Genomic DNA, 24,295 nt, shown 5'->3' with positions numbered 1-24,295 from the left:
TGCTTGGAAAGTATAAGTCAGCAACAGAGATAATCCCTACTCAACAATGGGCTCAGGAACAGAGACGTGGTTCTTTGCTGCACAATCCGTGAGCACGATGGGACAGATGGGGCCAGTGCCCGGTGGTGTGGATATACGCTGGGCTTGGCCCCGAGTGTGGCCCTGGTCTCTGCGGGGCCGAACCAGAGCTCAACACCCCCTGCCGCTGTCCCCTAACTCCAATATCATCCTGGAGCTGTCCACGGCAACACTGAGGCCTGGGCTGGACTCCCCCTGCCCCAACTACTCCAGACCCTGGTGACTAGTGATTTTGAGCTGCCCACTCTGGCTGCTTTCCTGCGGTCCCTAGAGATCATCCCTTCATTTCGAAGAGGAATGTGTTCCTCTTTCTGCAGCGAGTGTCACACCTGATGTCCGCCAGCCCCGTGTGCACACTGTCCTGGATGACTCTGGGAAAAGGAGAGATCGGGAGAAATGAGACGTGCCCTTTAGCCAGCTGAAATCCAACGTCTGAGTTTCCTTTCCTCCTTGGGCAAGGCTGCCTGCCCCCTTCCCCCTTCCCACACTGAAACTCCCTGGACCCTGGGCTCTTTCTAGCTCCTGGTGTTGCCTTCACATCTATAAAGCTTCTGGGATGGGGGTGAGGGTGGGCAGGGGGTGGGCAGCAATATTCTCCAAAACAAGGACCACCTTGACTGTAAGATATCATAATTGTATTTTTGAGTATGAATGAGGCTTCCTCCAAGTTCTGTTCCCATGTTTCCCGGGACAAGGCAGGAGGGAAAAACAGCTCAACTCAGAAGGCTGGGAGAAACCAGCATAATAATAGTAACAATTATTATGATATTTGTTAAGCGCTTACAATGTGCCAAGCACCGTTCCAAGCGCTGGAATGGATGCAAACAAATCCGGTTGGACACAGTCCCTGTCCCATGGGGCTCACCATTTAATCCTCATTTTATAAGTGAGGTAACTGAGGCACTGAGAAGTGAAGTGACTTGCCCAGGGTCACACCACAAGGAACTCCCTCTTGCCCTGTTCACGCCGAGCCGCCTTTGATGATGACAGAAGAGGAGTTTACATGGAGCCTGTCACTTTGACATAGGAATGGGGGGTATTTGTTTCCAGACCTCTTCAAACCATAACTTCACTTCTCTGTGCCTCAGTTACCTCATCTGTAACATGGGGATTAAGTCTGTGAGCCCCTCATGGGACAACCTGATCACCTTGTAACCTCCCCAGTGCTTTGCACATAGTAAGCACTTAATAAATGCCATCATTATTATTATTATAAAAATGACATGATTTTCCATGTTAAACTGGAGTTACATATATGCCCCTCCCTCTTGTGGGGCCAGGACAGAGAAAAGAAGTGTGAGGGACAGAGCAAGGTTGGAGGGAAAAACTGCAGGCCGCTGAGAGCACTGACATCCAAATCAGAAGGGATAACAGTATGTGTTGGGAAAAAGAAAGAAGTAGCTCCCTTTCTCTACATGGATAAGGGAATGCACTGGGACAAGCCTATCTTACTAGGAGAAGAGGACGAGGAGAAAGTGTAGGAGTAGTATTGTTGTTGCAGTTTTTATTCTTTAATAATAATTGTGGTATTTGTTAAGGGCTTGCTAGATGCTAAGCATTGTACTAAGCAAATGAAATAAAACTGTGGCATTCGTTAAGCGACTACTATGTGCCAAGCCCTGCACTAAGCATTAATAATAGTTATTATAATAATGATGATAATAATATTTGCAGCAGTTGTTAAAGTGCTTACTAGGTGCCAAGCCCTGTACTCAGCGCAAGGGGTGACACCAAATAGGTTGGACACAGTCCCTGTCATATAAGGGGCTCCTAGTCTAGCGGGTAGGGAGAAGAGGTATTGAAACCTTTTTTTCCAGATGAGGAAAATGATATTTAGAGAAGCAAAGTGGCTTGCTCAAGGTCACATGGCAGGGAACTGGCAGGGCCAGAATTAGAACTGAAGTCTTTTGACTCTCAGACCTGTGCTCTTCCCACCGGAATTAACTGTTCTCTAGTACTGTTGTTATTAGTAAATATGAAGCTATGTGGCCTAGTGGAAAGGAAATGGGATTGGGTGTCAAGGAGGCCCAGGGTCAAGGCCCAGCTCTGTTACCTATTGGTTGTGTCAACTTGAACAGGTCACCTAAGCTCCCTTTGCTCAATTTCCGCGTTGGTAAAATGACCGTGTTTACTCCTCTCGATCAATCAGTGACATTTATTGAGTGCTTATTCATTCATTTAATCGTATTTATTGAGCGCTTACTGTGTGCAGAGCACCATACTAAGCTTTTGCAAAGTACAATTTGGCAACAGATAGAGACAATCCCTACCCAACAACGGGCTCACAGCACTGTACTTAGCACTTTAGGGAGTACAGAACAGAGCTAGTAGAAACATTCCCTGTCCATGAAGGAGCTTACAGTCTAGAGGGGGAGGCAGACATTAATATAAATAAATCTAAATATAAATGAATAAGTGCTGAGGGCTTGAGGATGGGGAGAATACCGCATGCCCACAGGGCACAGATCCAAGAGCCCAGACAATGCAGAATGAAAAGAAGGCTTAATCAGGGAAGGCCTCTTGGAGGAGGTGTGACCTCAATAAGCCTTTGAAGGTGGAGAGAGTGGTGAACTGGCATCTATGGGCAGGGAAAGACTTCCAGGCCAGGAATTCTCCCTACCTTCTATTTTGAGCCCCGTTTGGAACAGGCTCAAAATAGACTGTGAACCCCATGTGGAACAGGGACTGTTTTCAAGCTGATTAACTTGTATCTACCCCAGCACTTAGAACAGTGCTTGGCACATAGTAAGCGCTTAACAAGTACCATAATAATTATTATTATTATTGTTAGATTTAGCAGAGTTTATCAGTGGTTGCCACATTGTAAGTGCTTTCATAGTATTACTATTATCATCGTTATTAAATGCTTAGAAAGGACAAAGACCTGTACTAGGAAGCGAGGTTAGATTCCAGGAAATCCATTCAGTCCTGGCCTCCCCAAGGACTCACAATATAAGTCGAGGGGGTCAGACCTCTAACAAAAGAATATTATGCACATCCAGTGAAGGGAAGTTAAAATTGCAATTGAAAGATCAATAATCAAAATAAAGCAGCTAAACTCCGCCCAGAGGGTGCTGGCTTCGGGGCCCTCAGCAGCTCAGGAAGACAGAGCTGGGCCACAGTTGCCCAAGCTTTACTTCTTCACTGCTTGGGAGGATGAGAGGGGGCTGGCCCCCATAGCCTCCTATGTGGAAGGGGCGAATGTTCCTTAATTAGGTGGAGGAATAAAGGCCCAGAGGTTTCACTGGCCCACCTGGGACTAGCAGGCGCCAACACCCCAAGCGCTCCTTGACATAAGCTAAACCACAAGGAAGAAGAGGAGGGTGGCTCCTGGCGGGGACGGTACCACCATATTCTGCCTGATAGTCTGTCTCTGTTCCAGTGCTCAGTCAGCTGTGGTGCCGGGATCCAGAGGAGGAAGCTGATCTGCCACAGGCTGACAGCTGGAGGACAGGACGCTGCAGTGAACGGCTCCCTGTGTAACGCCCTCCCCCGTGTGCCCCTGCTGAGGACGTGCCGGATGGCCTCCTGCCCTGGTAAGTGTGTATCTCCCCAGGATGCCCGCCTCTCTTATTCCAGCCCCCCTCCGCGGCTTCCCCTCAGCTCCCTTCATCGGCCCAAGGACAAACGCTTCCCCCAGCAGGGCAAAATATTTCTCATCCGGGGAGAAGTCCCGCAGACCTAAGAATGCTCCCGGGAGGGTCCAAAATCTGGGCCTGAAGCCCAACCAGAAACACTTCTCTCTCGTTTCATTTCACTGTGCTGCACTCTAGCCCCCAACTCTTCTTGCCCCTGTTCACTGAGGAAGTCTTAAACTCCAGTTTGAGGCAGGATGCTTCTTTAGGAACAAGGGCTACCCACAAATTCACCTTCTTTATATTTTTCCTCTATAAAAAGCAGAAGAAGACAGGTTTGAGCTTTTTGTTTGGGGTGGTGTAAATCAAGGTTAAGGTAATAACAACAACAATAGTAATAATGATATTAATAATAATAATATTAATAGTAACAATGATAACTGTGGTATTTGTTAAGTGTTTCTACGTACCAAGAACTGGAATGGATAGATACAAGATAATCAGGTCCCACATGGGGCTCACATTCTAAGAAGGAGGGAGCACAGGTATTGAATCCCATTTGGCAGATGAGGGAACTGAGGCACAGAGAAGTTAAGTAATGTGTCCAAGGTCACACAGCAGGTAAGCGGCAGAGCTAGTAGTAGAACCCAGGACCTCTGACCTCCAGGTCCATGGTCTTTCCACTAGGCTACACTGCTTCCCGTGAGCGAATGAAATGCACGCGTGAAAGCACAGTTCTGAATTTTTCATCGCTTTCAGTAATTTTGAGTCAGTAATTAGCTTGGATTGGCATAGGAGGGTTAAAAAATCACAAATTACCTAGTTGTTAGATCTACAGAGAGCCTGTCTTTCAAGAGCGCACAAGAGCTGAAAGTACATGCAAATATACAAAGCCATTCCTAGTGGGGGATTGTTGTGGTTTCTAGCCTAGTTCCCAGCTCCGCTTGGAATTGGATAATGGAGAGGCAGGGTGGTCTGTGGAGAGCCTCTGAATCCATTCCCGGCTCTAAGCCCACCTCTGGGAGGTGGAGACAGGGAGGAGAGATGAGCGAAAGATTTGCTTGAGCCCGCTGAAAGCAGCAGCAAACCTAGTTCTGAATCATTGGCCCAGAGAATCACAGCAGCGAGAGCTCCTGCCCCCTGCTTCCAAGAGATGTGAATCGTCCACTCATTTGGAGACTTATTCACCAGAACAAATCCAAAATCCAGTGATCACCAATTCATGCATAATTTGAAGCGTCTTTTCCTGGGCTTCGTTGCAGATTAACATGCCAAAATCCTGAGGTTCTAAACGCCACTTAACCAAAGCCCCATGGACTCTCAGGAATGTCCTTGGCGCTGGGTTTAATAAAATATTTGGGCTGCATATCTCTCTGATTTGGATTAATTGCAGACAGTTGATTGACAGCGTGGCCAGCCGGCAAATTGCCTGGCAGGCAGCGGTACTAATGTAATGAGGACGGCTTCCTCAGGAAAGAGGGATAATCGTGCCCCAGAGAGGGTGCCCGGTGGTTAGCAGAACCGATGTGGGGGCTTTGTCGGGGGGGAGCGGGTGGACAGTTAGTCCCTGCGCAGTCAGGACCCCAGGCTGGAGGTGGGAATATGCCACCAGAGCCTGAGAGGGTGCTCGCTCTGTGGATTTGGTGGTTGACCTCTGACCTTGCACTCCAAGAGCTACCATGCAGGAAGTCATTCCACAGCTCTTCAGAAGGCGGGGATGGGTGAGGGCAGGGGGCCGGACACATCCAGTGCTCTGCACACAGTAAGCGCTCAATAAACACGATTGAATGTGAATGAATGAACAACTCAGGGCCCAGCTGGCTTAGCATGCCATGAACCCTGGCCGAGGGGAAGCGGCACCGTGAGCAGATGCGTTCGCATCATTAAAGTCCCACTGCTCTCTGATGGAATCGAGGTCTCCCATTTATGTTTTTAATAACGGTATCTGTTAAGCGCTTACTCTGTGCCAGGCATTCTTCTAAGCTCTGAGGTAGACACGAGATCAAATTAGGCACAGACCCTGTCCCACAAGGGGCTCACAGTCTTAATCTCCATTTTACAGATGAGGTAACTGAGGCCCAGAGAAGGGAAGGGACTTGCCCAAGGTCACACAGCGGGCAACTGGCAGAGCAGGGATTAGAACCTAGGTCCTCTGACTGCCGGGCTCGTGCTCTTTCCACTAGTTCGTGCTGCTTCTCGTGGCCCCTAGAACGATTCCATTAGCAAAGGCTTCAGATTAGGTGAGCCTGGGCATCAGTCGGCTGCTGTACGAGAAATCAGGCAAACAAATACTGAAAGAGGAACTTGCAGAGAACTGGAGTGGCCCCACCTAGGAATGACCACTGGGTATGCAGCCCGCTCAGTCCATCCATCAGTGGAGTTGGTTCATTCATTCATTCAATTGTATTTATTGAGCGCTTACTGTGTGCAGAACCCTGTACTAAGTGCTTGGGAAGTGCAAATCAGCAACATGTAGAGACGGTCCCTACCCAACAACGGGCTCACAGTATAGAAAGGGGAGACAGACAACCAAACAAAACAAGTAGACAGATGGGTATTTGTTAAGTGATTACTATGTGCCAAGCACTGTTCTAAGCACTGGGGTAGATACAAGGTTATCAGGTTGTTTGAGAGCATACTGTGTACTGAACTCTGTATTAGACAGTAAGCTACTGAGCAGGGATTGTGTCAGCTTGTAATAATAATAAATAGAATTATAGATATATAAATAGAATTATAGCTATATATATATATATATATATACTTGTCTGAAACATATATATTCACTGATATATACTTGTCTGCTGGGTGACTTTGGGCAAGCCATTTACCTTATCTGTGCCTCAGTTACCTCATCTGTAAAATGGGGATTGAGACTGTGAGCCCCACGTGGGACAAGCTGATTACCTTGTATCTACCCCAGTGCTTAGAACAGTGCTAGGCCCATAGTTAGCGCTTAACAAATACCATAAGCATCATCATCACCATCATTTTCAGTTAGTTAGCCCTAGCATTCAGAGGGAATTTTTAGCAGAGAGAGCTGGCTCTCCCGCTGAACCTGTTCTGCACTCTGTGCTCTTCATGCATTAAGAGCTCAGTAAATTCAGTTGATTGATTGGGAGCAGGCTTGAGAAGCTGGAGTCCCCCGAGAAGAGCTGCGGATGGAGCAGGCCACAGAAAACCTACAGTGAAGTACAACGGTCTGGGTAGGGAGGCTACTCCTTGGTAAATATGTTAGTTTAGAAGAGAAGCGGTTCTAAAATCTGGACTTCATTTGGAGCTGTGGCCTAATTAAGAATGTTATTGTTAAGTTCGTAATCCATTAAAAACCAGTTAGGGGCCCAAACCGCAGAGACGGGGCTGAGCAGGGAGTATATGAGCCTTGTGTCTTTTGCAGACAGCAGGGGCGGGCAGCGGGAGAAGAAAAGGAAATATTTCTGAGCTCCAGTGTGGCCAGCATCCTGAGAGAGGGATGGGATAGCTGGACCCCACAGGGTGTCCTGGCCATCAGATGATTACCATGTAGGGAAGCAGTTTGGCCTAGTGGAAAGAGCACAGGCCTGGGAGCCAGAAGATCTGGTCCCAGTCCCAGCTCCACCGCTGTCTGCTGTGGGACCTTGGGCAAGTCACTTTACTCTTCTGGGCCTCAATTTCTTCAACAGCAGAAAGGGGAATTATTCTCCCTCCTACTCAGACTGTAAGCCCCATGTGGGACAGGGAACGTAACTGGCCTGATTAACTAGTATCTACCCCAGTGCTTAAAAGGGTGCTTGGCACATAGTAAGAGCTTAATAAATACTATTTTTAAAAAAATATTGAGATAGTAGCAGTAAATTGGGACCGTGAATGTTCAGGGCTTCCTTGAGACGAGTCCTAAAATCTGCCCTTTCCTCAAAAAGAGAAAGTAGGGGAGTGTAGAACCCTAGAGTCACCTCTGAATGCTGACACCATCTTCCTAAGGGCTTGGGAGTTAATTCCAGTTGGAAACGCTCTTCCGGCAACTGCTAGTCCCACAGTGCCATCAGAAGTGCTGCATGGGTCTAGGGCGGGCTCTGCTCAGATAGACAGTGAAGTGCAATTATTATTATTATTTTTTTTATTATCATCATCAAGAGCCCTCAAATCATTTCCAATTCATAGCTACTCCATGGATACACCTCCTCCAGAACATCCTGTCCTCTGCCATAATCTACAACCTTTCCAATGGTTTTTCCATTATCGTTGTTATGGTCACTATCCACCTAGCTGCTGGTCTGCCTCTCCCATGTTTTCCCTGGACTTTTCCTAGCCTTAGTGTCTTCTCCAGAGAATTAGTTCTCCTGCTTATGTGTCCAAAATATGCTCATCCAAGTCATTTGGCCTTCCAAAGACCACTTTGGTTTAATTTGCTGTAAAATCCATTTGTTTGTTTTTCGGGCAGTCCATGGTATTCGCAAAATTCTCCAACATTACATTCTGAAGGACTCGCTGTTCTTTCTATCCTGCTTTTTCACTGTCCAGATTTCGGATCCATACATTGTCATTGGAAACACCGTAGAATTGACCGTTTGTATTTTTCTGGCAATTATTATATCAGCACACTTCATGACTTTTTCCAGACTCTTCATAGCAAGTCCTCCTAACATTAATCTTTGGCAGTTGCAATAGGGAGGGTGATTTTCTATTGCCCTGCACCCCTTGGGTTTCGCTGGGAAACTGATTCCTAGCTTTAATATCCCGGTCCCTGGATTGACTTGAGGTTTAGGCAGGTTTAGGCAGAACAGATCAGTTTTCAGCTAGAACGTCCCCCATTCAGGGTCGATACCTCATCAGACACCTCCCGTCCAGTATTTTCTGTCCAGAGTCCTTCCTTTGTGACATCTGTGGCCAGGTTCTCAAAGACCCAGGTTCTCACAGACCCAGGCAGGGCCCAGAAAGGCGCTAGGGCATGTGGGCTCTCTGGGTTCTCCCTGCAGGGAAATGCAATAGGGTCAGGTGAACTCAGCATCCTTCCGCAAAATAGCATGTATGACATCATCCTGTAAGGCTGTGGGCCTAGCCCAGCACATGGGATTGTTATCATTATTATTATTATTGTTCGGTATTTACTATGTACCGAGCACTGTTCTAAGAGCTGGTTTAGATGCAAATGAATCAAGTCAGATCCAACCCCTGTCTCAATGGGGTTCACAGTCCAAGCAGGAGAGAGACAGGCATTGAATCCCCATTTTATAGATGAGGAAACTGAGGCACAAAGAAGTGAAGTAACTTGCCCAAGGTCAAGTCTACAGCAGTAGACAAATGGCAGAACCGGGATGAGAACCCAGATCCTCTGGCTCTCAGGCCCATGACCTTTCCAGTAGGCCATGCTGCTCCTCGTGGACTGTTGCAGGCACCTCCAGGCCTGCGCTTCTCATTGGATTTCATGTAGGAGTAATCGAATTTATTAAGTGCTTGCTAGGTGCATTGGGTGAGATAAAGATGCAGTCCCCAGCCCCCCAGGGGGCCTGCAGTAAAGGAGCAAGTAGAGGAGGGGGCTGGCGTCAGACACGAAGAGAAAGGGGAGCCAAAATATCCATCCTCTTCGGTTTCCTTCCCTTTCCCTCGGAATTGACAGGGAGGGTTCTGGTCTGGCTGGGCCACAGCTTTGTATTTTTAAACTGAAATATTTTGGGGGGGGCTTCCTCTTAGATGAGAAGCAGGGATCTAAAGCTGAACCCCCGACCCATTCTGGCACCCGGCTCCCTCAGATCCTCGGCCTCCACAGAATCTACATTCAGACCAGGAGGGAGAAGCGTGTTCATTTTACCATTGGCAGCCGGGCCTATCTGAGGCCTCAAACCTCCGTGGTCATCAAGTGCCCCGTACATGGGTTCCAGAAGTCTCTGATCCGGTGGGAGAAGGATGGCCGGGGCCTGAAGAACTCCAAGAGGCTCTGGATAACCAAGTCCGGGTCCCTGAAAGTGCGCAGCCTCCAGGCGGGTGACATCGGGGTGTACCGGTGCATCGCTGGCACCGTGCATGAGACCTTTGTGCTGAAACTCATCGGCGCAGACGACAGATTGATTGAGCCTCCCGGCTCCGGGAAGCCTACCCCAGGGTCCGGTGGCCTGGTGCATAATGAGGCCGATGGCCTGGAGGCCAAGTGGCATCAGATGAGTAAGATGTGGCACTTGTGGAGCGAAAAGAACCACCTCTATCTGGGCGACGGGCAAGTGAGCGACCAGCCGTCCCCAAGAACGCTCGCCCCCGGCGGGGGTGACCCTCTCGAGTTGGGCCGCCCACAAGGCCTTGGGGAAGAGCATGGGGGAGCGGGCGCGCGCCGGGGGGCCCACAGCACGGACCCAGCCCAGTTTGAGGAGCTCGTAAGAAACATGAGCCGGATCATCGAAACCGGGGAGACGAGTGACGACTTAGCGTCCCGAGTCATCTATCAGCTGGTGGCTGAACTCTCCGCTCCTATGATGGGTGGGGGGCCAACAGAGGCCAGCCCTTTGCCTCCCCCGGGGGTCAAAGCCACTGTCCAAGGCCCCTCCGATCGGGAAGTGCCGCCCAAGCCGGCCTCCAAGAGAAAGGGATCGGATTATCCAAAGTCAAATCAACCTCTTGGAATATCATTCGACCCAACGGTCAGCGCCAGGATCGGTGATCCCGTGTTCATTACAGAGAGGACCCAGACTGTCAACTTGCTGTGTGAGGCAGGGGGAAGCAGGGACGTCAGATATGCGTGGACCAAGGATGGGGTGGCTTTACGGCCCTCAGAAAAGTAAGTAAAGTGGGGCCTTAGGTTTTCCTAATGGCTTCTTGTTTGTTGTTTTTATGGTATTTGTTAAGTGCTTACTAGTGCTAAGCACTGTTCTAAACTTTGGGATAGTTACAAGATAATCAGGTTGGGCACAGTCCCTGTCCCGTGTAGGGATCACAGTCGCAATCCCCATGTTACAGATGAGGGAACTGAGGCACAGAGAAGTGAAGTGATTTGCCCAAGGTCCCATAGTGGGCAGTGCTCAGAGAAGCAGCATGGCATAGTGAATAGAGCACAGGCCTGGGATTGTTGAATTATTCAGCCTAATTCTGGCTCCGCCACTTGTCCAATCTAGATGTGCATGGATATTAATATCCCTCGCAGCTTCCAAAATCTTGCTCTTAGAGATGAGAGGATCCCATATTAGGTGGAGAGAAAGGAAATGAACTTACACTAATCACCACTGGAGTCAAAGTCTCATTGAGTTTCTTGCCTCCTTCGGTTTGTTTTTGGGGGAGTTTTATTTTCTAATGGAGCCAGAAAAATAGCGGCGGGCGATTAGACCACTGCCTGCAGAGAAGACTTCAGACATCCTGAGGCTGAAGTTACGGAGTAAGCAATCAGAGCCCTCCTGGAGATCTAGGTCCTGCAGGAAGATGTCCCCAATTAATTCCCCACACCCTTGTCTCATCAACTCAGTGCCCACCTTTACCACTTATGTATCTTATTCCTGTCTTCAGAGCCTATATACATAGGTTCATTTGTACGTATGCATATATTCATTTGTGGATTGAATTATTCAGCTGTTGAATCCTGATCGTTTTGTACTACTTCCTAACATAACTTGTTCTTCCTCCCACTCCCACCTTTTGTGAATCATTTCTACCTGTCTCCTCCCTTTTTTATGGTATTTGTTAAGCATTTACTCTGTGCCAAGCACTGTACTAAGCACTGGGGTAGATACAAGTTAATTCAGGTGGGACCCGATCCATGTACCTCATGGAGCTCACAGTCTTAAACCACATTTTACAGATGAGGTAGCTGAGGCACAGAGAAGTTAAGTGACTAGCCCAAGATCACAGAGCAGACAAGTGGCAGAGCCAGGATTAAAACCCAGGTCCTTCTAACTCCCAGACCTGGGTTCTATCCTCTAGGCCACACTGTTCCCCCTTTAGATTTGAAATTCCTTTAGGGCTTCTGTTGAACTCTCTCAAATGCTTAATACAGTTCTTCACACTCATTAAGCACCCAATAAATATCCCTGATTGATTGAGGTCACTGGGGCCAGAGGGGGTCACACTGTAACCCACCGAAACAGTGTCTTGGGGTCCCCTGGTAATTTGTTTATTGTCTGGTTGAGCTTTTTCACCCAAGTGTCGGCCCAACGATGGTTAACTCCCTGGAGCTTAACCTAGGAGAAATCACCGGAAAAACAAAACTCATCAGGCCACTTTCTCCCCACCCACTTAAACCTGTCCCAGGTCAGCCAACGACATTTTACTTTATCGTTGTGATGCCATGTTGGGAAACACACTTCCTGCCCAAGTTCTGTCCAGTTAGGATGAAACTAAGAGCTAGCTTGGAGCTGATTTAAGATAAGTTCCCTAACAGGCCTGTTCCCCAACCCATTTCCGTGCCAGTCTTCTCTATCACTCGGGCACTTCCATTCATTCATTTATTATTTCAATCGTATTTATTGAGTGCTTACTGTGTGCAGAGCACTGTACTACTACTACTACTACTAATAATAATGATGCCATTTATTAAGCACTTATGTGCAAAGCACTGTTCTAAGCTCTGGGGAGGATACAAGGCGATCAGGTTGTCCCAAAGGGGGCTCACGGTCTTCATCCTTATTTTACAGATGAGGTAACTGAGGCACAGAGAAGTTAAGTGACTTGCCCAAAGTCACACAGCTGACAATTGGCAGAACAGGGATTGGGAGAGTACAGTAGATTGGGAGAGTACAGTAGAACAATAGAACGACACATTCCCTGCCCACAATGAGCTTACAGTCTAGAGGGAGAGACAGACATTAATACAAATACATAAATGACAGCTATGTACATAAGTGCTGCGGGGTTGGGACGGGGGAAGAATAAAGGGAGTGAGTCAGGGCAACTCAGAAGGGAGTGGGAGAAGAGGAAAGGGGGGCTTAGTCTGGGAAGGCCTCCTGGAAGAGATTTGCCTTCAATGAGGATTTAAAGAGGGGAGAGTAATTGTTTTTCAGATTTGCAGAGGGAGGGAGGCCAGAGACAAGACGTGGGCTAGGGGTGAGATCAAGGCACAGTGAGAAGGTTAGCATTAGAGGAGCTAAGTTTACGGGCTGGGTTGTAGTAGGAGTGTAGCAAGGTGAAATAGGAGGGGGCAAGGAAGTAGAGTGCTTTAAAGCCAATAGCGAGGAGTTTTTGTTTGATGTGGAGGTGGATGGGCAACCACTGGAGTTTTTTGAGAAGTGGGGTGACGTGTCCTGAATGTTTTTATAGAAAAATGACCCGGGCAGCAGAGTGAAGTATGGACTGGAGTGGGGAGAAGCAGGAGTACTTGAGACCTCATCTCCTAAGCAGTTGGCTACCCCACCACCCACAACACCAAACCCTTATGTCCATATCATTATACTAATTTGCTTTCCCTAGCTGTAATTTATTTCAGTGTCTGTGCCCTCCACTAGATTGTAAGCTCCTTGAGGGCAGAAATCATGTCTACCAACTCTTTTGCCTTACATTCACCCAGGGTGCTCAGTACGGTGGTCTGCTAAGAGAAGGAGAAAAGAAGAGAAGAGAAGCAGAAGAGAAGCAGCGTGGCTTAGTGGCAACAGCACGGGCTTGGAAGTCAGAGAGCAAGGGGTCTAATCTCGGCTCCACCACTTGTCAGCTGTGTGACCTTGGGCAAGCCATTTAACTTCTCTGTGCCTCATTTACCTCACCTGGAAAATGGGGATGAAGACTGTGAGCCCCACGTGGGACAACCTGATTACCTTGAATCTACCCCAGTGCTTAGAACTGGGCTTGGCACATAGTAAGCGCTTAACAAATGCCATAATTATTATTTATTTAACAGTAAAATGCTCAAGACCTTTGACTGATTGATACAGAATAGCAGAGACTTGAAACTCCCCCTGACTTCATCAGTGTCATTGACATCCTGACCATCGTCAATCAGCATCCCCACTGGGCCCCGAGGCAATGGGGCACCACTCCATCTGGGGAGGTTCTGGCTTGAATCTCTCCGAGTAATCCCCATGATTTTTTTTTAATGGTATTTCTGACCTTTCTACAGATTTATCTTGGAGGGACGGAAGCACTTGCAGATTCGGAATCTCACACGGGAAGATCAGGGGTTGTATGCGTGCATGGCGGTTGGTGAACTTGGGTCAGACCCGCTGACGTCTTCGGTGCTGTACGCAGGTAAGACTCTGGGGAAAGCTGGCCAGGTTTCTTCCACCAAATCCCAGGGTTTCGGAGGGCTGTTTCGAGTTGTTGTGGAAATCTAGAATGAAAGCAATCCCCAGCCCCAACCCTGCCGCACGTTCCTCTGGAAGATCCCTCAAGCCTTAAGCAGCAGCTTGATCTTATTGATTAAACTTCTTTTATACTCCTCACCCAGGGACCTCCTGCAACCAGTTGGGCATTCATTCATTCAATCATATGTATTGAGTGCTTACTGTGTGCAGAGCACTGTACTAAGCACTTGGGAAGTACAAGTTAACCGCATATACAGACAGTCCCTACCCAACAACGGGCTCCCAGTCTAGAAGGGGGAGACAGACAACAAAACAAAACATGTAGACTGGTGTCAAAATCGTCAGAACAAATAGAATTAAAGCTATATGCACATCATTAACAAAATAAATAGAAGAGTAAATATATACAAGTAAGATAAATAGAGTAATAATAATAATAATAATGGCATTTGTTAAGCACTTACTATGTGCAAAGCACTGTTCTAAGCGCTGGGGAGGTTACAAGGTGATCAGGTTGTCCCACAGGGGGCTCACAGTCTTCTTCCCCATTTTACAGATGAGGGAACTGAGGCCCAGAGAAGTGAAGTGACTTGCCCAAAGCCACACAGCTGACAATTGGCAGAGCCGGGATTTGAACCCATGACCTCTGACTGCAAAGCCCTGGCTCTTTCCACTGAGCCACGCTGCTTCTCCTCCTACTACATTTGTGCAGTAATAAATCTGTACCAATATATACAAGTGCTGTGGGGAAGTGTAATTCAAGGTCTAGAACCATAGACAGACCAGAAGGCCGGAGTGAGGCAAGGGGGACCCTGAGAGGGGTCTGTGGGGGTGGTGTCAGGATTTTGCAGGAGGAGGGGGTGGAGTTGGGAAGGGGCCTCCCTCTTCAGGCAACCTAATCAAATGCCTAATCAATATTATTAAGAGAAGCAGCGGGGCCTAGTGGAAAGAGCATGGACGTGGGGGCCAGAAGACCTGAGTTCTAATGCCGACGCTGCCACACATCAGCCATGTGACTTTGAGCAAGTTACTTCAATTCTCTGGGCCTCAGTTCCTTCATCTGCAAAATGGGGATTCGATTCCTGTTGTTCCTACTGAGACTGAGCCCCTTGTGGAACCTGAGGATCTTGTATCCACCCCAGCACTTAGTCCAGTGCTTGACGCCCAGTGAGTGCTAATCCCGGCTCAGCCACTTGTCTGCTGTGTGACCTTGGGCAAGTCAGGTCACTTCTCTGTGCCTCAGTTTCCTTGTCTGTAAAATGGGGATTAAGACTGTGAGCCCTACCTGGGATAGGGACTGTGTCCAACTCAACTCACTAGTATCCACCCGAGCTCTTAGCTGAGTGCGATAGCAGAAATGTGGCACAAAGTAAGCGCATAACAATACCAAAATCAATCAATCAATTGCATTTATTGAGTGTTTACTGTGTGCAGAGCACTGTACTAAGCACTTGGGTGAGTCCAACATGACAATATGACACATTCCCTAGATGGAGAGAAGACATTAATATAAATAAATTTCAGATATATACATAAGTGCTGTGGGGCTCTGAAGGGGGATGAATAAAGGGAGCAAGTCAGAGCAACTCAGAAGGGAGTGGAAGAAAAGGAAAGGTGGATTTAAACAGGGAAGGCCTTTTAGAGGAGATGTGCTTTCAGTAAGTAAGGGAAGAAGCCTCTCATGCATTGACTTTCAGCTGCAGTTCCTGAAAGTCCCTCTTTTCCTGATCGACGTACCCCAAAAAGCTTGTTGGTTACCCCAGCCCCCCACCCAAGGCAGGGAGAGTTTGAAAGACCGAGAGGCTCTGACATAATGGACAGGAAAGGCCTAACATTGTCCTGTTTCCCGTCTCCTCCTCCTCCTCCAACTGAAGAGGCGCCCATCATCCTGTCATCCTGGAAGCCTGTCACACGCCTGGATGGCCGCCCGCTGTCCCTGGTTGTGGGGAGCTCCGCGGAGGCAGCGGTCGGAGCAGACATTACATTGCAGTGTCCAGCAACGGGTAAGCTCCAGATGTGGCGATGTTCCCTGGTGCTGGAGGAACAGAAATGGGTGAACTCTTCACACTGGCGAGCCAGGAGTACCAGGAAGAGCTGTTGCTGACTGTGGATTAAAGAGCAGGGGGTAGGCCTCTTCCTCCATGGGGCTAGATTTGGGGGCCTTGCAGTACCCGCCCACCCCTTCACATTGCCCCCCATTCGCCCGCCTGCCGTTGCCTATCATGCCCATGGAACCCCTGAAGCTGCTGAAGGAATGGAACCTACAGCTCTTTCCTCATTTTATCTATTTGGTCAGAAATTATCCTGTCCATCATTGACAGCTTCCTCTCCCACCCACACATACGTGTACACACACACACGCACACACACACACACACGTATACACATACACACTCACGTGAATTCCTTGGGCTGTCTGCTACATGGCGGGAGAGTAGTCACATAAGCATCCCAAGCCAGACCATTCAATCCAGGTTCTACTGTTCACCGAACTCCTCCTCGGGCTATGGCCTGAATCTCTCCACTTCTACCCAGACATCTTTTAGATCTCGGGGCACAAACCAGAGCTTAGGTGCATGACTAGAAAAAGTATTTAACCAAAGTAGTGGGCTCCCTCTGCAGACACGTACTACAATAATAATTGTGGCGTTTATTTAGTGCTTACTCTGTGCCAAGCATTATATTAGGTCCTGAGGTAGATACAAGATAATCATTCATTCATTCAATCGTATTTATTGAGCGCTTACTGTGTGCAGAGCACTGTACTAAGTGCTTGGGAAGTACAAGTTGGCAACATGTAGAGACGGTCCCTACCCAACAGTAGGCTCACAGTCTAGAAGGGGGAGACAGAGAACAAAACAAAACATATGAACAAAATAAAATAAATAGAATAAATATGTACAAATAAAATAAATAAATAAATAGAGTAATAAATACGTACAAACATATATACGTATATACAATAATCCAATTGAGTACAGTCCCTGTCACTCATGGGGCTCACATCCTAAGTGGGAGGGAGAACGAGCATTGAATCCCCATTTTATAGATGAGAAAACCAAGACTCAGGGAAGCTGTGACTTGTGGTCCCCCCAGGAGGCAAGTAGCAGAGCTGGAAGTAGAGCCCAGTTCCACTGGCTCCTAGGCCGAAGCTCTTTCTCCTGTCCCTGAGAACAGTGTTAACCCTTCCTCTCTGGGCTACTAATGACTTGACCTGGGGTTCCATTTTGTGATCTTTAATCAGGCAGAATTGATTTCAAAACTTTGGAGTGACCCGATTTTTGACTTATTTCCAAATTAGAGTCACAAGAAGGTAATGCCATCTTACACAGTGTGCATAAGGGTATTGTGCTTTTTCATGTGTGGACATAAAATTGTTTAGCTTTCATCTTGTTTTGTGGAAATCAAGAAGAAGGAAGAGAAGGAAGAAGAGGAAGAGGGGAAAGAAAAGAAGGAAAATAAAGACAGGGAAGAGAAGGAGGGGAGGAGAAAGCGGGGAGGAGGAGAAGGTGAAGGAGGGAACAAAAAGGATGAGGATGAGGAGGAGGGGAGGAGCACGAGAAAGATGGGGATGAAGAGGAGGGGAGGAGAAAGGGGGAGAAGGAGAATGAGGAGCAAGAATAAGAGGAGGAAGAGGAGAAGGAAGAGGAAGAGAAGGTGGAGGAGGGGAGGAGGACAAGAAAGATGAGGAAGAAGAGGAGGGGAAGAGAAGAGGAGGACAAGGAAGATGAACAAGAGGAGGAGGCGGCAGGGGAGGAGGAGAAGGAAAAGGAGGAGAAAGAGGAGGAGGAGAGGAAGAAGGAGGAGGTAGTAGCGGGTGGCCTGGCTGAGGGAGAGTCAGTTGTGTTCTGCAGGTGCTGCCTGCTCTCCAAAGTTCCAGACATTTGTGGTTTGGCTCCCGAACTGCCTAATCCTCCTCGTCTCCTTACTGCAGCCCGCAGAATGCTGTCCGGCTGGCTACCGGCAGGATGATTTTGCCAGCAAGCTCTCTGGCCGAGGGTGGGGAGTGGGCTTGCGGTCTGGAGGAAAGAGCACAGAACTGGGAGTCAGGAGACCTGGTTTCTAATCCAGAATTTGCCACTTGCCTGCAAGGTGGCCTTAGTCAAGTCACAGCTTCCCTGGGCTTCAGTTTTCTCATCTTAAAATGGGGATTCAATACCTGCTCCCCATCTTTTTATTTGTATTTTTTATTTTGGGGGTATTTATTAAGCACTTACTATGTACCAAGCACCGTATTAAGTGCTGGGGTAGATACGAGTTTCTCAGGTTGGACACAGTCCCTGTCCCACATCAATCAGTCAATCAATCAGTCGTATTTATTGAGCGCTTACTGTGTGCAGAGCACTGTACTAAGCGCTTGGGAAGTACAAGTTGGCGACATATAGAGTCAGTCCCTACCCAACAGTGGGCTCACAGTCTAAAAGGGGGAGACAGAGAACAAAACCAAACATACTAACAAAATAAAATAAATAGAATAGATATGTACAAGTAAAATAAATTGGGATTAGAACTCAGGTCCTCTGCATCCCAGGCCTGAGCTCTTGCCACTAGGCCAGGCTACTCTTCCTGGAGACTCTGCCCTCAGCTTTTCCTCTGTAGACACTGGGGCCCTGCCCTATCAACCACCCAAAGTCAAGCCCTGAAACATCTGAGGGAAGCAGCTGAATGGAAATTGAAAGCTTTAGTTTGACTCCCCTAAGATACGTAATGGTCGGTGAACCTGATTTTACCTCAGCGGAAGTATATTAGTGACACAATAGTTGACCATAGACAATAGTTGACAATACAAAAGTTGACACAACCCACCCTGACTCCTGTGTCAACCCACCCCACCTCATCTCCATCACTGCTGCTGGAAAGTTTCTTTCCCTTTCCCCCAAGGACTTCCAGGCACCTCCTCATTCCCGGTGCCCCAAATCCAAACCTGCCACCCTATGACCCACCAGAGCCCACCCTCCTTCCTGCCCCCAGCTTTTTAATATGGCTGTCCCTCCCCCAGCTGCAGCCCCCAGCACCGCTGAAGCCACAGGACTACCGTGGGATGGAGGAGGGTGGAGGTAGGGGCAAGGTTCTCCCATGCTGCTTCCCCTTACTTGCTACATGCCACACACTGTGCTAAGTCCTGGGGTAGGTAGAGGATAATTTATTGGACAAAGTCTCTGCCCCACCTGGGGGTCACATTTTGCCAGGCCCCATTCTCCAAGCTGGGGCTGTCCTGGATCTCTCAAATGGGCTCTCCAAGATGGGGTTGACCTGGTCTTTCATCTGGGGCCGTGCCTATCTCCCAGTTGGAGCTTCCCCGAGTCTCCCAGCTGGGATCGTACTGGGTTTCCCAACCGCGGCTGTCCAGAGAAGGGGCTGGATAGACCTGGCCTTAAAAAGGAAAAGTGAAAAATAGCATCAGGCTAGAGTTGGGGGAAGAAAGGATGGGCTCCATGAGGGTAGACTGGGACCCAGACAATTGCGGTGGGCTTAGCGGAACTATACAGAAATAGGAAAAATAATTTTTAAGTGGGGGAGGAAGCATAGCAGAACCTACTTGGTTGCCAACCTTGGACACCAGAGGGGATTGACAGGGCTACGGCAATACGATTGATTGATTGATCGATTGATTACCGTAATTTACTTCTGCCGCAGTATACGTGGGCTACCCTCTTGAGAAATCCTCATCGGCACTGCCTGGTGGGTAGCTAGATAGCAGTAATTCATGCTTTCAGTCAATGCTGTTATGCTTCAAAATGATTTTGTACTCCATGGCAGAGGTATCTTGGGCCATTAGGGTTTCTTCCTGACCCATCATCATCATCAATCGTATTTATTGAGCACTTACTATGTGCAGAGCACTGTACTAAGCGCTTGGGAAGTACAAATTGGCAACATATAGAGACAGTCCCTACCCAACAGTGGGCTCACAGTCTAAAAGGGGGAGACAGAGAACAAAACCAAACATACTAACAAAATAATAATAATAATAGACCCATCCATGCCAACTCTGCTATCACGAACATCAACAAACCAAATGTGTAGCAATCCATATGAAGATAACCATTCAATTCATTATTTTCTAATGTACGGTTTCATTTTCTTGATTTTTCTGACTTCACAGACTTTCCCATTTTCTACTCATCAGTCTCTTATAATAAAAATCAAAACATAAAATATAACCTTATAAGCAACAGGTAATCTGAGTGAGAGTTAGGAAGACTCCTTCTGTTCACTTACCAAGGCCGGGGTATGGATTTCTCTTTAATTTGCAGTAAAAACATTTTTCTACTAATTGTACTAAGCTCATTTTTATGGGTCCCTCCCTGCATATTCATAACGTTTTGGATGTTCCCGTTCTGCCGTTACAGCCAACTGCTTTTCAATCAACACATGTGGTATAAATATCAATAGGCCAGCTCCAGATTACTCTGGGATCACATTATGTTCATTGTATTTGCAGAAAGGCTCTTTTGGTGATTAGCCCTGAAAATAAACGGGAACCTGTCAGACTCTGTTTATTTCAAAAGGTTGAAGGTTGTAAGTTGAAACAAAATGGTTTCAGGAGTATTCATCTTAGCTTTTTCTATTGGAGTTTGAAAAGGAAAAAAGGGACGGAGGCTGTGTGTTGCGTGCCCCCTTTTGGTCAGAAAGGCGAGCTGGAGGAAAACTGGAGGAAAACTAAGACCGTGTCTTGTATTATTTTACTTAAATAGCACAAAAGAATGTGAAACAGCTATTGAATCTTCTTGATAACTTGTGCAAAGTCTGTTTTTGGTGATGTGTGTAGTGGAGGGGGTGGAAGGGGGTTGCGTGCAGTCTGCTTGTCTTTTTGTTTCTCTGCATTTCATTCATCATTTTCATTCATCTCCACGTATAGAAAACAAGTGTATCTTTTCTGAGAATTGTTGGGGCCTAGAAAGGGTCAGTCAGGGAGGAGGGGGCTGATCTGTCATGTGGCTACTGCTTCCCAAGGATCTCCCGAGCTCTGGTGCCTCCCCTGGACAGCCCTTCCCAAATTCCCATCCTCTCCCCAGCCAGTCTAAATGCCAATCCTCTCCTGCCTTCCACCCCTCCTTCATTCATTCAATCGTATTTATTGAGCGCTTACTGTGTGCAGAGCACTGTACCCCAGTCTGGATGGGGAGACCTACTGAAAGCTCACCTCTTCCAGGAGGCTTTCCCTGACTAAGCCCCCATTTTCCCCTGCTCCCCCTCTCGTCCCCATTGTTCTGACCCGCTCCCTTTTCTCTACCACCCCCCCACCCCACAGCACTTGTGTATATATGTACATTTTTATAATTATAATTCTATTTTTTTAATGATGTTTATATATCTATAATTCTATTTATTTATGACGATGCTACTGATGCCTGTTTACTTGTTTTGATGTCTGTCTCCCCCCTTCTAGACTATGAGCTCGTTGTGGGCAGGGATTGTCTCTATTTGTTGCTGAATTGTACTTCACAAGCGCTTAGTACAGGGCTCTTCACATAGTAAGCGCTCAATAAATAAGATTGAATGAATGAATGGGGAGAATGGGTGGTTGGGAAACTCCAGGATTGGGACCTAAATGACCCTTGGGCTTTTAGAGAAGCAGCGTGGCTAGAGAAGCAGTGTGGCTCAATGGAAAGACCCCGGGCTTGGGAGTCAGAGGTCATGGGTTCAAATCCCAGCTCCACCAATTGTCAGCTGTGCAACCTTGGGCAAGTCACTTAACTTCTCTGGGCCTCAGTTACCTCATCTTTAAAGTGGGGATTAAGACTGTGAGCCCCACATGGGACAACCTGATCACCTTGTATCCCCCTCCAGCATTTAGAACAGTGCTTGACACATAGCAAGCACTTAACAAATGCCATCATTATTATTATTATTATTTTATGAATCCCGTGAGTATCCATCTTAGCCATCCGCCTAGATATTCCAGGCCAAGAGGATGCTCTAATTAGTTTGTAGCTACCCCAGCACTTAGGACAGTGCCTCGCACCATTTAAAAAGAAAAAAAAAAGCGTATTCCCTGGACAATCTGTTAGTTTACCAGATACCAGGGCAGCTTTCGTTTTTATTCTTATTCTTATTATTCTCATTACTATGGATTTGTTAAGGGCAATCCTTAGTGAGGTTGACGAGACTCTGAGGGAGAGGATCTGGGTGAGGCAGCAGTGTTGGCATCTCTCCCGCCCAGATGCCTAGTTAGGGAGCAGAGCAGCCTTGGACAAGGCTTCAAATCAGACTGGGCACTCACTGGTTTCTGACTATTACTGACTGACTTCTGCTACCAAGTTTTGATACGGTTTTTAGGAAAAGCGAGATGCTGTGCTAAAATTTCCAAACCTGTCCCTTCCCCTGCCAACATACCCACCCACGCTAAACCACATCCAAACACATGCATGCACTTACAGACACACACACATACAGCTGGCTGCTGTGTAATAATAATAATAATAATAATAATAATAATAATGGTGATGGTATTTGTTAAGTACTTACTATGTGTCAAGCACAGTTCTAAGCATTGGGGTACCTACAAGCCAATCAAATTGGATACAGTCCCTGTCCCAATGGGGCCCACAGTCTTAATCCCCATTTTACAGATGAGGGAACTGAGGCGCAGAGAAGTGAAGTGACTTGCCCAAGATCACACAGCAGACAAGTGGCATAGCCGGGATTAGAACTCAAGTGGATTCAGAGAAGCAGCATGGCTCAGTGGAAAGAGCACAGGCTTTGGAGTCAGAGGTCATGGGTTCAAACCCCAGCTCCGCCACTTGTTAGCTGTGTGACTCTGGGCAAGTCACTTCACTTCTCTGGACCTCAGTTACCTCATCTGTAAAATGGGGATTAAAACTGTGAGCCCCCCCGTGGGACAACCTGATCACCTGGTAACCTCCCCAGCGCTTAAAACAGTGCTTTGCACATAGCAAGTGCTTAATAAATGCCATCATAAAAAGTCCTTCTGACTCCCAAACCCGTGGCCCATCCAGTAGGCCACACTGCTTCCCTGTGTAGCATTTATAGGGAATGGACTTGGATTGTTTTCCAGTTGGGACCTGGGAAGATGTGTTCCTCTTCCTCCTCCTGGAAAGTCACCCCACACTCTACGCAAGGGCTTTGTCTCTCTGTGACCTGCTAGCAGCAGTAGTAGTAATAATTATTTAGCACTTACTGTGTGCAAAACACTGTACTACGTGCTGGGAAAGGATACACAGGTGAGATTTAAACAGGTTCCTGGTCCTCAAATATCTTGATTAGGTGGCCCAAATGCCAGGGTCGGGCATATCAGGAGCCGCAGAGGTGTGGGCATCATTTGAGCCTGAATTCCTTGCTTTCCGATGTCTATTTTGGCTGGAGCTGAGAGGCAGCGTGGCAGGGGTCTACAAAAGCTGGAGCTGACTCTTCGGACAGCAAAGTTCCCAAGGCCCAGGAAAACGAAAGGCAAAATAAGGATACAAAGACAGGGATACAGTGGAATGAATAACTATCTTCCTGGTCTGGAGATCTTGAGCCCTTCTTCTTTAGCTGGAACAGGGGCTAATCTAGCTTGTCCACTGCACACAAGCACTGAACTAAGCACCGGTACTAAGTACAAGACACAACGTGGCCTAGTGGATGAAGTGTGGCCCCGGGGGCCAGAGGAGCAGGGTTCTAATCCCAGTTCTGCCACTTTACGGCCGTGTGACCTTGTGCAAGTCACACTCACCTTCCCTGTGCCTCAGTTTCCTCATCTATAAAATGGGGATTCAACACTTGTTCTCCCTCCTACTTAGACTGTGAGCCCCATGAAGGACAAGACTGTATTTGGCCTGATTAACGTGCATCTACCACAGCGCATGATGCAGAGTAAGTGCTTAAGAAATACCACAAAAAAAGATTAAAAAATGAGATACATTCCCTGAACCACAAGGGAGTCAGAATCTAAAACGAGAGAGGAGGAGATTGTGTGTGGGCCCACAGGAGGAGATTGAAACAGTGAATACTGCAGAAACAAATAGGAAAATCAGGGATTGTCTCGATTCGTTGCTGAATTGTACTGCCCAAGCGCTTAGTACAGTGCTCTGCACACAGTAAACACTCGATAAATAGGATTGAGTGAATGAAAAGCAAGACAAGAGCGAAAGCAGTGAGTGCTACAGCGTACTTCAGCTCCAGGAGGAGCTTTCAGGCCTGTCACCGCTCTGGCAGGGCCATCCACGATTGTACTGGGCAGGACAGGGGGAAGATAATATGATAATATGATGGTATTTGTTAAGCGCTTACTATGTGCAAAGCACTGTTCTAAGCGCTGGGGGGATACAAGGTGATCAGGGTGCCCCACAGGGGGCTCACAGTCTTAATCCCCATTTTCCAGATGAGGTAACTGAGGCCCAGAGAAGTTAAGTGACTTGCCCAAAGTCTCACAGCTGACAAGTGGCAGAGCTGGATTCGAACCCATGACCTCTGACTCCAAAGCCCGTGCTCTTTCCACTGAGCCATTCT

General features: G+C 47.6%; 1 protein-coding gene across 1 annotated transcript in view; it reads left to right on the top strand.

The window, feature by feature from the left end:
• The window catches only part of ADAMTSL3 (ADAMTS like 3), a 317,132-nt gene that overhangs the window by 276,097 nt on the left and 16,740 nt on the right, over positions 1 to 24,295 (top strand). Inside the window, 4 exon segments of the mRNA XM_038767353.1 lie at positions 3,461 to 3,614; positions 9,324 to 10,398; positions 13,657 to 13,784; positions 15,715 to 15,843. Of these exon segments, the coding sequence (XP_038623281.1) occupies positions 3,461 to 3,614; positions 9,324 to 10,398; positions 13,657 to 13,784; positions 15,715 to 15,843 (1,486 nt within the window).

Source organism: Tachyglossus aculeatus, chromosome 26 (assembly GCF_015852505.1).
Source record: "Tachyglossus aculeatus isolate mTacAcu1 chromosome 26, mTacAcu1.pri, whole genome shotgun sequence".
NCBI lineage: Eukaryota > Metazoa > Chordata > Mammalia > Monotremata > Tachyglossidae > Tachyglossus > Tachyglossus aculeatus.
Note: the sequence above shows the minus strand (reverse complement) of the source record. Positions and strands in the feature narration are given on the sequence as shown.